The following is a 15,865-nucleotide window of genomic DNA, read 5'->3' on the forward strand; positions in this document are numbered from 1 at the left end:
ATTTGAGTAGAATGAAATTAAATCTTTTCTTTCAAATATTCTGTTTTTCATATGCTTAATTAGTTATTTGATTGTAGAATTATTTTGTTTTGCCAAAACTCAGTTATAATCCATAATTCTCCAATTGAGGTTAGCTGCAATATGTACTTTTTCTGCTAAATCTTTCATTTTTTTCATCTTTAATGAGAATTAAATAATATTTGAAACAATCTTTAATGAAGTTGAGAAAAAACTTTTAAAATATTAGGCTCCATTTGTTTCCATAAAATAAACTGCTAAAAAATATTTTCATGAAAAATATTTTCCTTGAAAATGTTTTCCAAATGATTTATTTTCCGTTGTTTGGTTGTAGTATTGAAAATTAGTTTAAAATATTAAAATATTTATCTCATAAGCCCATAAAAAATATTAATAATAATAGAAATTTTATAATTTAAAAATTTTATTGTTAAATATGAAAAGAATGCAAAAAAAATATAAATTATGAAAGCCGCCGGTGGACCGTGGTGATGGCCGGTGGTAAATGGTGACTGGTGGTAGTAATTATGATAATTAATAAATTAAAAATATAAATTTATAAGGTTTACCAATATCCGAAAAATATTTTACTCTTTCGAAAATTGTAAGTTGCTTTCTTTAAAAAATGATTTAATTTTTCTTTGACACGGAAAATATTTTCCTTTGATTTATTTTTCTGAGCACCCCATACAATGAAAAATTATGAAAAATATTTTTCTACAAGTTATTTTACGAAAAGAAATGGAATTTTGTTTAATAAAGTTTTAATGGAGATGGACATTTCGAATCAACCCAAATCTACGAGTGTAAACAGAAAGAAAATATTGTTGCCAAGAAAGGAAGGAAACCATTAATAATGCTTTTTTGGCACACTAAATGACCATTAGTCAACTGCAAGTTCACACTCAGATAAAATAAAAAAATAAAAAATAAATAAAAATAAAAAAGAAAGAGGATTATTAATTTGATGACTCGTCCTTTATTTTTATACAATTTGAATTAATTTATTGACTTAAAAAAGTAGATTTGTTTTTATTATCCTCTTTTTAAATTTCTTGATGAATACCTTTGTAATTCATTTTTGTATATATATATAATTAATCATAGAAGATTATGACTCATTACAGATATAGGAAAAAAAAAAAAGATAATATCATTAAATTTAATTCCGGTTGCTAAATATACGTGAAGAACAGTTCTGTTGGCAATTAAAGTTTGATCTTTTTAATCTTACGATTAAGATTGATAGGAAACATTTTAGATAATTGCACTCTGACCTAAAAACAAAAAAGCACTTGACAGTGGGGATTAAAGAACTGACAGTAAGTCACTTCAGCTACATATGCTTTATACTATATACATTACAAAAGAGTCATATCACAACATGAATTCTCTTTTTACCTGTTTCTTTACCTTCTCCAAATTCTGTTACTCCTGCACTTTTTTCCCCTTTATGTAATTAATAAATCCCATCACTTAAATTAAATTAATTTGACTTGATGGTTCGATTAGACTTGTTTGTGGTTGAGCCTAAACTTTGAAAAAATATTACTCTTTTTTATATAAATTAAAATTTTATATTATATATAATTTTTACAATAATGCCGTAAAAATCGAATGTGAGTTGAACCAAGCATAAACACGTGTATAAATTAAAAAATATATTCTGACAAAATTTAAAAAGAACATTTGTTTACGATGAGAGTTAACTTAATGATAGCTAAATATTAGCTTTAGAACTCCCAAATCACATAAATATCTCTTCCTATAAAAGGTCCAAAACAAGTCACCAACTCTATGGAATCAAATTAAATGAAGTATTACAAAGCAAATATATATATATATATATATATATATATATATATATATATATATATATAAACTTAGGTGCCTATAAGTATTTAAACAAAAAATAAATTAAGAACAGACATGTCTAAATCACACCATTGGCACTATTTACGCGTCTTTTGTTTCTAGTTTTGTAAGTACGTGTTACTATGCTCAACGACCAACCCTACAAGTAGAAGAAGCCTACATATACCCAAAAATTTCAAGACCTATGGCTATGGATATATAGTATATATATATATATATATATATATATATATATATATATATAGTAGATCGATGGTTCTTCCACCACAATACACGCCGAGTTCTTAGTGTTGCATTCTTGTTCTTTTCCACGTTTCTTGTTAAGGGAAATTAATGAAACATCGCTTTTGACTTAATGCAACTCATTGGGAGATGAAGCTATGCTCTATGTTTTATAATACAGGGAATTTAAGTTAACCAACTACATTCAAAGTCTAAAGTAGTCCGGAAAGAATTTACCTACACTCGATGTATAAACCTATCCGATATACCAAATCAAATCAAGAACAGTTTTTTTTGTTCAAATAAGAGTATTTTTAATAATTTATTGGGAAAGAAAAGAATAAAACTGTAAAAAATTTTGAAAAAAACTTTTTTTTCAAATATCTTGGCTTATGAATAGTCTCAAATCTCTGTCCATCCTTCATAGCTTTCCTGTGTTTCCGAAGTTTAGAATGATAGATACAAAAGGAAATTGAGGTTAGTTACTTGGGTTCTATGAAGTACTTGATTTGTGTAAGAGAAGTTAAAGAGGATTGGTTGGAGGGTTTTGTTTTATCTAGTATATAGATGATTTTTCTTCTTTTTTCTTTTTTCCCAGAGCAATAGTTAATTGGATGGCTTAGTTATTTATATATGGACAGTCTGAGTGGTGTATTAAAGAGAGAATTGCAGAAGTGCACATGGCCCATTATATGATACGTCTGTTTCTCTGTTGCTTTCAAAGATTCATTGCATAAATATAAATAAATATGTACAGAGAAGAATGAATATGGATGAGGCATATATTCTCTCTATATCTCAGCTTTCTTTATATGGGGTTCTTCTGAAAATTGTTAGTATTTATATTTAGTATATATCTCTGATAGTTTTATTGTTTTTTGTCAGTTTTTTTTTTTTTTTTCTTCTTTGCTGTTCTGTTGCAGTATAGATACTGGTGGATTGAAGAAAGTGTAAAGTACTCTGAATTGAGTGCAGATGGAGCTTTGGTCTTATGGATTAGATCTTACCTTGCTCTTTTGGCATGTTAGTGCATGTCAAAGTACAGTAGAATATACGTACATACAACTGTACATATACAAGGTTTTTTTTTTCAGCAAAAATTTTTTTAATATTATTAGAAAAGAGAAAACGAAAAAAAAAAAAAAAAAAAAAACTAATTGAGGAATCTAACACAAACCAAACCAATAGACTTTCTCAATACACTCAAAATAAGATTTAAATTAGTTAAATAAAATCCGGAAAACAACCGAAATCAACTGAGAAAAAGCTCAAGTCCTTCACTGTACATATACAAGGATAGTTGGGATAAACACTACTTTTATATGTAAAGTTAATTTGGGATGGATAAAAATTTAAAACCAACCTAATAATAGGCAAAGAAAGGAATATAAAGCAGGAAGAAGAAGAACAACTGTGTTTTTGTTTTTATATTTTATGAATGTTTGTATTTATAAGGACCGGGCTCATGTGATAAGTCTAGCCATCTCTACTATAGAGGTTCGATCCATGAAAAAATATTTATAAAAATGGATACCTATGAACTCCAAATGAAAATCGTCTCATATTCGAAAAAGCGTTAGATATACTTGCAAAAAAAAAAATTTATTTTATTAGTTTTTTTAAAGGTTCGTTACGCGTTGTTTGTACTCATTTTACTCGTTAAAAATAAATATAATTTAATTTATATAAATAATTTTTTAATTTTTTTGTTATAAATTATGATATTTTGAACAATTTAGATTTAAATAGAAAATTAATATAATCAATTAAAATTAATCTTTAATTATTTTTCAATCAATAAAATTAAAATTCTTAAATATATTATATTAATTCTTATCATTTTTAATATATAATAATATAACTTCTTATTTTATACAATAGCATTTATATTTAAACATGAAATTAATCTTACCAATTAAAATTAATTATCTTTATTTTTCAATCAGTAAAATTTAAATTTTCAATAATATTTTTATCGATCCATAAACATAATGTTTGTCATTCTTCTATATATTTAGATTATACGTAGGTCCTAGATATACATGCAGTTGTTATACATGGAAGTTACAGCAAAGCATGAATAGGTCCACCAATTATTTGAATGTTAAGCCATTTCCACAATTAGGCTAATTATTACTTATAGTAACACTTAATTTTCAATCTTAATTATATATATATTAAAATGGGAAGATTAAATCCAAGAGAAGAAATTAAACACACAATCATAGTATAAAATTCCACAAATATCATGAAAATGTCAACGAAAACAACCCAAGGTTGATCAAAAAATTATTTACCTAACTCGAATGAGGTAGTTTAATTACAAAAAATATTTACAGAATCGTCACCATGACTTGTGTCATAAATTTAATTCTCTGCGACGCAAACTCACTATGGAACGGTCTTTTTACCTCTAAGAGCAAGCGGAGATGTCAACCGTTAAACGGAAATAGTTCTAAACACCTCACCTCGAGCAACGAAAGCCAAAACTCCCTAAGACGACCAACTCGGTCTTAAAACGGAAATACTTCTAAGACGACGTGTCATTCATATGTAGGCAAGATAAAGACTTAAGAACTAACTCGGTCGTCGAACGACAAATCGTCCCTCAAAGATTGAAGCCCTCAAATATTGTGTCAAGCAAGAAATGTAACCTTTAATATCAGGCCCATATGTTCGAACCATTGCCGATGTGTTTGTATTAATCGAAAGTTGGGAGCCCACTGTGGATTTGTATATGATTAATTTTGAAAGTTTACAAGAATTTGTGTGCGTGGTTCAGTGCAACGATCATCATCATTTTCCTATCAACAAGCAGAAATATAAACACAACCATGGCGAAGGCAGAGTGTAGTTTCAAGGACCCAAGATGGTCTCTTCAAGGATTGACTGCTCTTGTGACTGGTGGCACTCGTGGAATCGGGTATCCCTCTTTCTCTTCATTTTTATTTTCTTGGTCAAATTATAAAGTTCCCACTTTTTTTGTCTGATTTTAGTAATACTTATTTCATAAAATGATTGTTTTTTTTTTGTATTTAATTATGGGATTTTAATTTTATAGATATGCAACGGTGGAGGAGCTTGCTGGGCTTGGAGCTAGGGTGCATACATGTTCAAGAAATGAAGCAGAGCTTAGCAAGTGCTTGAAAGAGTGGGAAGCTAAGGGCTTTTTGGTCACTGGGTCAGTTTGTGATGCATCCTCTAGAGAACAGAGAGAAAATCTGATCAGGGAAGTGGGTTCTGCTTTTAGTGGCAGTCTCAACATTCTTGTGAGTAATCTCGTGATAGTCCCATCTGTTGAATGTTTGCTCAGTCTTGAATGATGTTACTGATTGAACTATGTTTTCTTCAATCCTGATTGTAGAACCATTCTAAGTATTTGGAACTTTGGATATTCTTATATATATATGGACAGACTAATCTATAAAATATTTAATGACATTGTATATATTGGTTGTTCAGGTTTCATCTTGTTAGAATACCGTTTAGAATCGGGTATTAATCTTGATTTGTTTTGTTTTGCCCGGATTCTATCGAGAAATGATGCTATATTGAATTATAGAATTACTCTCACAAAATGGCTAATTCTTAGAGAAATGTTGCTATATTGAATTATTAGAATTATTAGAATTACTCTGACTTATAAAATGGCTAATTCTTAGTTCAGGAGGCAGGATTCTAATGTCTACATTAGATTTCATGGTAGTCAAAAGAAAGTAATGTTTTTTCTTTGTTTACGCAGATATTAAAGTTAGATCAAAAACTAAGATTCATTTCGGACCACTATGCTTACTTTTCATGGTCCCAGGTCCATGTATTAAGAGGAATATAAGCTGAGAAAACTGATGAAGTTTCTTTATTATATATAATATGTTTCACTAGGAAAAGGATTATCCTTAATTGTTGATTTCAACACTTGAATCATTGAAATTCAGAGGATCGTTCAACTCACCAGGATGCTTTTATCAAGTATTTGAGAAGAAAGGAGAAAAAAGATTATCTGACTACTTATGGTATTTTAGAAGATACTTATATTTTTATAAATAGATGCTATTTAAGCTGATTTATATCCAGTGGAACAATGTTTTGAGTATTTGTTATGCAAGTATTTTAGGAATTTGGCTTTTTAAGAAGGCAGCTGCCTGTTAATATGATGTCATTCTAGTGAGATATTATCTTCTTCTTATTGTTATTATTTATTATTATTATTTAGATGTAATCTTAGGTTTGTTACGAAGATATTATATGTGCATCACCCTTAAAGGGTGCTATCATTTTCTGTTGTTTTCAGAGATTTAGTGTAGTTGATTCTTTTCATTCAGGTCAACAATGTTGGCACAAATATCAGGAAGCCAACTATTGAGTACTCTGCTGAAGAATTTGCAAAACTCATGACAACTAACTTAGAAACTACTTACCATCTATGCCAACTTGCACATCCCCTTCTAAAAGCATCAGGGGTGGGAAGCATTGTATTCATTTCCTCTGTCGGAGGTCTTGCACACATAGGAAGTGGATCGATTTATGGAGCATCCAAAGGTGAGTTGTTGTAAACTAGAATCGTTTTTGGCCCAAGCAGAAACTTTAATTTGGTGGGTCCAATTAATTTGCTCACCTAAAAGTGTATATACAACTTTGCTGCTCTCAGGTGCAATTAATCAACTAACAAAAAATTTGGCTTGTGAGTGGGCAAAAGACAATATCAGGTCCAATTGTGTTGCACCTTGGTATATCAAAACCTCACTTGTGGAAAATGTAATGTTCTCTATCCTACTTATCTTGTTTTTTTCTGTCTTCTCTTTTTTGCATGGCATATTTTCCCCTTTTGAAATATTAGTATACCACCCTTACTTCAGAGCAGTTGAATTTCTTTCTGCAAAAAATGGAACAACCTTAAATGTGCATATATTTCAATTATTTATTCATCTCAGATAGGGCTTGTACACCATTGACAACATAGAAAACCATAAACAGCGAGTGGATATTTGGCGGCATCCATAATTCAAGTGTGCAAGTCAGTAAACATTCTAAAAATAAACCTATTAAACTATAAATATTGATTATAGATGTAGAAAGGCTGCTTTCAGTAACATTTGACCTTTTGGTCAACTTTCAAGGAAAGCAATTATTGCATAAAAGAAATATGCTTGCAACTTAACCCCGAGGATTAGAACAGTTCCCTGCAATGCCTCCTGAACTAAACATCATAAGTTCAAGTTTTTAAGTCTTCCTTGTAGCCCTAGAGCCACATTAGGGAATAGGGAGTGTTCATGTGCAGCATTGTTCATGCACAATAGGGAACTATTTCAAATTTTATACTGTACAAAAGCATAATTTGCTTGGTGTGATGACCTTTCTGAGTTTACCTATTCTGCAACCTGTAATCGAGCTGAATTGACTACAGATAATTCTTTGGTTTCTTTCATCATGACCATAAAAATTAGAAGGGTTGAATCAAATCACAATTTTGTTTCTGTCCTCTCGTATTGTAATTTATGCTTTATTTTCCAAATCTCCATAAATATGTTACTTTTTAGTCTGGACCGATAATTGATATTCCAATTAACCGTACCAAATTGATTACGCAAATGTTCCATATGAATGGAGAAGTGGATTATTTTAGTATCTCAAAGGATTCAAATGATTTGCAGTAAACTAAATGGTTTGCTACTAAATTTTGTCGATAATCCTTGCTACGGAAAATTTCATCTTTCCATGTTTTTCCCTGCAGTTGCTTGATAACAAAGAGTTTTTAGATAAGGTAGTATCTCGAACTCCTCTTCAGCGAGTTGGAGAAGCAAAAGAAGTATCATCCCTAGTTGCATTCCTTTGCCTACCAGCTGCTTCATACATTACCGGACAGGTTATAGCGGTTGATGGAGGAATGACTGCGAACGCATTTGATTCTGGAATGAGACTAGATTTGAACAAATGAACTCTTTTTTTTCTTTTCTCATCATTGAAAATGCACATTATTTGACATCTTGAGTTGCATGTCCTGCATGGCATTTTCCGTTTGTTTATGACTTCCTATTATCTTTACGCATTAAGGATTGTGTTATATTTCTTAGTCAAGGCATGTCTAATGTGTTTTCTTCTGCGGGAGAAATGGCAATGGTACAGGGCATTCCTTATTCGCGTTTAGCTATTAATTAAATTTTCTTTGACAATCATACCCATTGTTTTTTTCTTTTGAATTCAGCTAATTGGACTCAATCTCAATCGTGGCTCAAGTTCACCACTGTCGACCTCATTTATCATTGGCATTTAACAAGTTTTACCATGTCATCTTTGATACTTCTGACTTTCTTTCCATGTCTTCTTTAGTTGAATTGGTAACTAATGAAGGAAAGCTCGGTGATTACTCTCTTTGAGGCTGGAACATATTTAATCATGAATTTAACGAAAAAATTTTATAGTGTCCTGAATTTTAAAATCGATTTTGTGGCATCTTGAATTTCACTTTATATAATAATTTTACACTTTGTGCTAAAAATAATTTTTAAGACTTTTGACTTCTATATGAAAAATATTGATTTGGTATGTGGTTAATATAGGAACAATTATTTTTACATTTTTCAACTATTCGATAAGAATTTAGTCGATCTAATTTTATAAATTAAGATATTCAATGGGTCAATAAAATATTTGCTAAGTTGGATTATTACAGATTAATAAAAGTAATAATTGCTAAGAAAAAAAAATTGTTTTAGGGGTGAGCATACTTTAATAAAATAGAAAAAATAAAATAAAATTGAATTAGTTCGATTTTATAATTTGATTATTTGATTTTTGATTTTGATTTCAGTTCTCAATCATATATAATTTTTGTTTGTCTTTCGCTCGGTTATAGTAAAACAATTATTTCTAAATAAAATTAAAAGTGTTTGATCAAATCGATATCGAATCTAACTAACATTTATGGTCCAATTTCTAGACTTTTTTTTTTTTTGCAGCTTGATTTCAATAAAAACCTCCAAATTAGGGTTTTGACTTTTATGGTTCAAAATAAAGAATATAGTTAGAACTGTTTGAAGGAGAGTTACTACTAATGATATGATTTACGGTCTTTAGATATTAACGAGGATATAGCTACAAACAGAATAATTTAGAGACTAAATATTTATATAAGAGAACCGAATTATTTGTTGTCTATTTCATGCTTTATTATATTTGTTAATATATCATATGTTTTTAAGACTTATTTTTCAAAAAATTTTTTACAAAAGCATTTCATTTTTTAGGACTAAGGCTTAGATTGTCATTTTCTTATTAATTTGACTCAAAACTGAACAATTCATTTGCACACTACTATCCTACGGTATCCATTAATAAAATAAAGAAAAATAGTCACAATTGTAAAAATAATCCAAAGTGTTGACTTTTTTTTAAAAATGGTCAATTTTTATAAAAACAGAAAAAAAAAAAAAAAAAACGTACTCAGACTGGATCATGATTTCACTTGTGGATTAAATCAATGGAATTAAAAATTTATCAAAACTGTTTGATTTTCTTTTTAATTATAAATACTCTCGTTTCAATAAAAATCTTTAATTTTATCGATTTAATTCCAAACGTGGCAATGGATCAATTTAGGTAAATTTTTCCCAAAACAGTGAGCAACGCTAACGCAGCAGATGGCTTAGCGCATGAGGCTCTTAGTTCACTGCTACGTCAGTAAAAAAAATACCAAAATAAGATAAAGGAAATAATTATAATGGAAAAATATTTTTTATCAATTTTTTTATGATTTTTCGTACTATACAGAAACACTTATTCTATATAATTTACAATTCAATGACATGTGGCAAGCAAACTATTCTTTTTAAGTAGTTTTTGAGTTTTTTTTTTTTTTCAAATTTTTCTGAATAAACTATTCTTTTTAATTAGTACAAAATTTATTTGGTCTTTCTCATAATAAAAAAAATGGTTCAATAACTTTTTTTTATAAAAAAAATATTATATATTAAAAAAATACAAATAACAGTATATACTGTAGAAAAAGCTATGAAATTCAATAATCTATAAAGATAATAAAAATTCATATCATATTTCTACTAATAAAAATTATATTTCACCTATAACTAAATTTTTTGAGAGAATAACAGTATCTTTTAATTGATAATGATGTAAAATTTTAAAATAATTATGGTGCCTATAATTATATCTTAGTTAAAAATAATATAAATCTAATAATAAAAATTTTAAAATAAATCTAATTGTGGAAGGTATATTGACATAAAATAAATTGCCAAAATACACTTCACTTTTTTTTTTCCTAATATAAGAGTTTAAGTTACAAAATACGGATAGTATTATTTTAATAGTGAAAATATTAAATTATTTTTAATAATAGTTAGCTTATTTATGATATTAAAGAGAAAAACAAATTAAATCTTTTATTGGATAGGAGAACAAATGTTTTTTCGTGTCCTTAGAAATATTAAAATTGAAAATTATATAATATTTTATAAAAATAATAATAATAAATAAAATAAAATAATATTAATTTATTATTAACCTAATCTGTAAGTAGTAAGTATTCTTATTTTAATCAAATCTAATGGTGGATATAGAAGTTATTGAAATCTAATTATATAAAGACTTCTTTATAGATACTAAATTTTTCTATTCTGTATTATAGTTTCACCCATTTTTTATTACTTATGTTTTTTTAATATCTATCATTTTAGGGGGTTGTTTTTATTTCCAAATAAGTAACATCAAATTTACTTAATCCACGTGATTTACTGCTTTTCTGGGAAGAGCAATATTTTTTTTTTATCTCTATTTTTGTTAAAATCTATGTATTTATTGTCTCAACAAGTAAGATTGAATGACAATGATCTTTTTTCTATTAATTAGAAGTCTTAAATTTGAGACCTGAGTATATAGTATTTTTAAACACTCGAAAAATAGCGCTTTTATCTGGATAAACTATTATTTTTCTAGGTTGCTTAACTTGTTACTCTGTTTTTATCTTTATATTTTCAAATTTTATTTTTTCATTTATCTTTTTTATGTTTTATCTTCTAATATATTGTAAAAAAATATTCTTTCTCATAAAAAATATATAATATTTTTAATATAAATATACACTCGTAGGGCAAGTTACGTATACACACATAATTTATTAATATTAAATTATTTTGTGATACTGGATTGTATGAAGGACAAAAATATATAATATATATTATTTTCAAGTAAAATTTTAATTATAAGCAACTTAATTAGAATCTTCAAGTTTATAAATTAAACAAAAAATAATTATTATGGGCATAAATAATATAAGATTTATTATGGGAAACTTGTAAAAGCATATTAATTACATTTAATTTCCAATTTACAAATTAAAGATCGTAAAATTCATGTTATATGAATCTTTTATGTTACATGAACTCTAAAATCAAATAAATTTTATTTAAAAAAAATTATGAGTGTATACAATTATATTTGATTTATATAACCTTATTTTCCTTAATTTAAAAATCATGAGATGTCATGTGTATATAATATAATTTCAATTACATAAATACATGATAAATATTTTAACAATAACTCAATAAGATAAGTTAAAAATTTATTCTTATTTTATAATTTTAAATAGTTTATTTATCAAATAATTATTTACTTTCGAAATTTTTATTTTTTTATAGTTGTATTGAAAAGATTTTTTTTAATTTACACTATTAAATAGTAACTTATATATTTAATAGAAAAAGAAATATCTGATAACCTATTTTACAGTTAATAAATCAGTTGATCAGTTTTATATCAAACGATATATTTAATTAGTTTAAATCATCTAATGATGAGAAAAAATTCTATATTGGGGTAAAAAAATAATAGAGTAATTCTTAAAATATTCAAGATAATCACTTAAAGGCTATTTATATTTTGAGACGGGTGAATATAAATTTTTAATTAAATATAATTTAAAAAATTGATGAAAATTAAAAAATCAACCTAAATACAAAAATTTTTGTTGCCGATTTGACTTATATAATATCTCGAAAATTGTTTCATTAATAATAAAGAAGAAAAAATATCTGTTTGCTGGTATCAGCAAGACAAATGGTTAGAGCAAAACAGCTGAAGCGAAGCTGGTTTTAGGAAAGCTGGTTTTGAGATTTAATTAATTGAAAAAGAAGTTTCAAGTGAGGTCCAGTGGCTGACTTGTTTCTGCTTTCGCAGTCACGTGGCACTGGTTTCCGTTACGTCACATAATAAGATAGAGTCAAATGCGTGACAGCTTTCATATTGTTAATGTGGCAAGTTTTTATTGGCGTGTCACACTATACTGCCCTTGACCCTACAAGAAGGTGGCACATAATTTCAGTTCCGCGACTTGTAAAGATAGCCAATGATGGAGAAGCGAGGATGTGACCCCACATGACACTGGGACGGGTGGGATTGAAATTTGAAGTATAGTTTATGTGGAAGCAAAGATCTCTGTTTAGCAATAAGGGAAGGTAAGTGGCCATTTTCTTGCAATTCGACCCACATGAGTGTTTTCATTTTCATTTTTCTCCTTTTTTTTTTTTTTTTTTTTTTTTTTTAATGTTCTTCCAATGCATAAAGCCAAAAACCATATGGAGTCACTTCACTCCTGTGTTCTTTTATTTTCTTTGTTAATAATTTTATCTTTAAGAATATTCTAATTTATGAATATTTATTTTATATAATATCATAATTTATTTAGATTTTTTTTTAAATTGTGTAGTTATCAACTTTGAATTTTTTTTTTAAATTTTTTTGTTAGTTAATAAAACCAATAACCATTTTAAAATTAATACTTAATGAACAAAATGGCAAAATTCATAAATCATAAATTTAATGATACGAATGAATATCTCATACTTTTTTATATATGAAACTAATCTCGTCAATTACTCAAATATTAATATTATTTTATTTTTTACTAGAATTATGAACATATCTCCATACTAGTAACCTCAATAAATTAATAATTTTATATTTTTTTAGTTATTTAATAAATACTTAATCGACTTAATTTTATAAATTGGAGCATAATTTTATATATTAAAATATTTAATATTAATAATTTTATTATTTAGGCGTCGTTTGTTTTCAAAAAATAACTTATCTAAAAAATATTTTCATATTTTCGATATTTGAAATGCTCAAGAAAATCAATGAACGAAAATTTATTTTTTAGTCAAGAAAAAATTAAACCATATTTTAAGAAAAATGACTTTTCATTTTTAGGAGGAAAATATTTCATAGACATTAATAAATTTATTATATTCTTATATACACCTTTTTTTTTTTAATTTGTTAATCACTAGTATCCACCACTAACCACCTTCACCGTTGGCCATTAATACCGATTATCTTAACTATTAAAATTTAGCATTTTTAGTAATTTTATTGCAACTAAATATAAAAATGAGTTATTTGAAAAATATTTTTTAAAGAAGAAATTTTACTTTTAAATAGTTGCAAAAATAAGTTATATTTTGAAAGCAAATGAAACCTTAGTGGATTAATAAAAATAAAAAATGAGACAAATTTTTTTTGTTAATAGTGTTTCTTACGTGTTAAATTGAATATCTCATTTTAGATTTGGTAGCTACTTTCGTTGTTTTACAAATTGAAATGTTATAAATGTCTTGGTTGACAAATTTAATTTTCATATCTTTTCAATTTCATAACATTGAGATTTCTTTCTTTTGAAGAACTCTTACCATAATAAAGGAAAGAAAAATCAGCTTCCTCCTCCCACGTGTTCAATACAACAGTAACATGCAAGATTAACAAAACCAAGAGGGAGAAAGAAATAAATTAGTCCAAAGAAACTTAGAAGTACAAAAGTGGATCTTGACACATGTATTTTAAACCCACATAAAAAAAAATAAATAATAGGTCAAAATTCAATTAATTAAATCTCATTAAACAAAATTAAATTTAAGCCAGGTGTCAAAATTACAATATAAGACGGCCAAATTTGTACATAAAAAACGTAAACCTACCCGATATTCAATGGACAGCAGCAACCGTAAGTGCACGAAACGTGTCTAAGCGCAACGAATGAAACCGAAGAAAGGAAGGAGGCAGGAACAGAACAGGAGAGGACGGGAACTTGCACCTTCAGCTCCACGTCAGTTTACGGCCACGTGTCGGAAGATACATTTGCCTAACGGCAGATATTCTGATAGGCGTCAATTGATATTGACATGCGGTCCATATACGTGTCCTAATTTCCTTTATTACTATCTTATACACTTTCATTCAACAACTGGAACGACCAGAAAAGAAGCCAGATACACTATATTTTCCTCTCTTACGCACTGCTCTATGAGCGTTGTCTCACGCTCCGATGCAAAATAACGTAGATTCTAAATTGAAAATGGCATCCTATGTAAATATGTAATCCCATCGTTTGTTAAACTATCGGCTCGGCCCACGGTCCAAGCGGCAAAATCGAATCAATAGCAAGGAGGGTTGGTTCAACCATAAATCGGTTTTATTCTAAACTTTTTTTTTCTGAATACATAAGAGGTCCAATGGATCGGAATAATATTGTGAGCTATAAACAGCAGAGGGTTGCCCACACTTTTGAATAACATTTACCAAATTGATGATAATCTTTACAGTGGAGAAAATTCAGACTCGAGACCTCTCACTTTCTATATATTCTATGAGAGATAGAAAGATCAATCAGACCAAATTTAATTGGTTATTCTAAATTTATTGACATCGATCTTAATCAATTTGATGAAAAATTAACTTGTCTAAATTATAAATCAAACTCAATCAAGTTTGCAAAATGTTTTTTGAACTCTCATTTAAAATAGTTAAATTTTATGAGCAAAGTTTGGTTAAAATCGAAAAATTGATCAAAGCGATCTAGTTTAATTTTTCAATTAGGTTATTTAGACATCCGGTGCAATTTCGGATTTTGGTTTGTTTATATAAAATATGTGATTTCATTTAAAAGCGATCAAAATTAACTGAATCGAATCAATAAATCTGGTTCAATGTCAAAAAAATTTTAATGAAGATTTGGTGAAAAGAGGGAAGTTTGATCTTCCATTTTTCTATTCAGAACCAGACCACCCGTTTCCACTTGTTAACTTTTAAAAATAGGAGACTACTAAAATTGAAGTTCTTAAAAAAATTAAATTGACAGAGTGAAAGATTTAAACACAAGTATTGTATTAAAAAAATATCTCATAAATAATAATGGAAAATTAGATTTAAGTGTGTATGTTTTGGTAATTAGCAGTGTTGTTTCTGTTTCTCGCTCTAGCGCGTCTAGAAAGAGGAATCAAACACGAATCTCGTATTTGACGATCTTGGCCACGTGGTGATATCGTTGGCAATAGTGCAAGTAAAAAACCACCACGTCCCCTTAAAAAATAAATTTAAAAGAAAAAACTTAATTTGAGCAGACCAAAAATAAGGAAGGGAGAAGAGTGATCTCTCCTCAGGACCACAGCGTGTCAGGAAAGGAAGGTCGTTACAACTGCCGTGTATAAATTCAATTGGGCCACGTTTACGAGGTTTAAAAAGAAAGACAGGTGGTGAAATTAGAGAAGGAGAGAGAAAGATGGACGGTGATGATACTTTCTTGTATTCAGTATGTCGACGTCAAACCAACTGTACATGTCTGATCATTGCCCGTGACGGTGACGGGCAGACCTGCCCGTAATTTTAGTGTGGCCCCCAGGTGACAAACCCTTTTTTTTTTTTGGGGCACCAGCTTCTCTCTTAAAGCCATTTTAAT

At 28.1% G+C, this 15,865-nt stretch overlaps 1 protein-coding gene across 1 annotated transcript; it reads left to right on the plus strand.

Annotated features, from left to right (window-relative positions):
* Positions 1–4,805: 4,805 nt before the first annotated feature.
* On the plus strand, positions 4,806–8,190 carry LOC105647248 (tropinone reductase homolog At5g06060). Its single transcript, XM_012233265.4, has 5 exons — positions 4,806–5,038; positions 5,177–5,384; positions 6,438–6,654; positions 6,764–6,870; positions 7,847–8,190. Exons 1-5 carry the CDS (start codon positions 4,950–4,952, stop codon positions 8,048–8,050), a joined length of 825 nt encoding a protein of 274 aa, XP_012088655.1. The 5' UTR covers positions 4,806–4,949; the 3' UTR covers positions 8,051–8,190.
* Positions 8,191–15,865: the final 7,675 nt, after the last annotated feature.

Source organism: Jatropha curcas, chromosome 6, assembly GCF_041381405.1.
Source record: "Jatropha curcas cultivar XTBG-Jc1 chromosome 6, XTBG_Jcur_1.0, whole genome shotgun sequence".
In the NCBI taxonomy this organism is placed as follows: domain Eukaryota; kingdom Viridiplantae; phylum Streptophyta; class Magnoliopsida; order Malpighiales; family Euphorbiaceae; genus Jatropha; species Jatropha curcas.

What these genes read in the sequence shown, in the direction of transcription:
- LOC105647248 (XM_012233265.4), top strand. Translation starts at nt 4,950, where the DNA reads ATGGCGAAGGCAGAGTGTAGTTTCAAGGACCCAAGATGGTCTCTTCAA. An exon ending in GTGGCAGTCTCAACATTCTT is followed by an intron (nt 5,385 to 6,437) that starts GTGAGTAATCTC and finishes CTTTTCATTCAG; the next exon opens with GTCAACAATGTTGGCACAAA. An exon ending in GATTTATGGAGCATCCAAAG is followed by an intron (nt 6,655 to 6,763) that starts GTGAGTTGTTGT and finishes TGCTGCTCTCAG; the next exon opens with GTGCAATTAATCAACTAACA.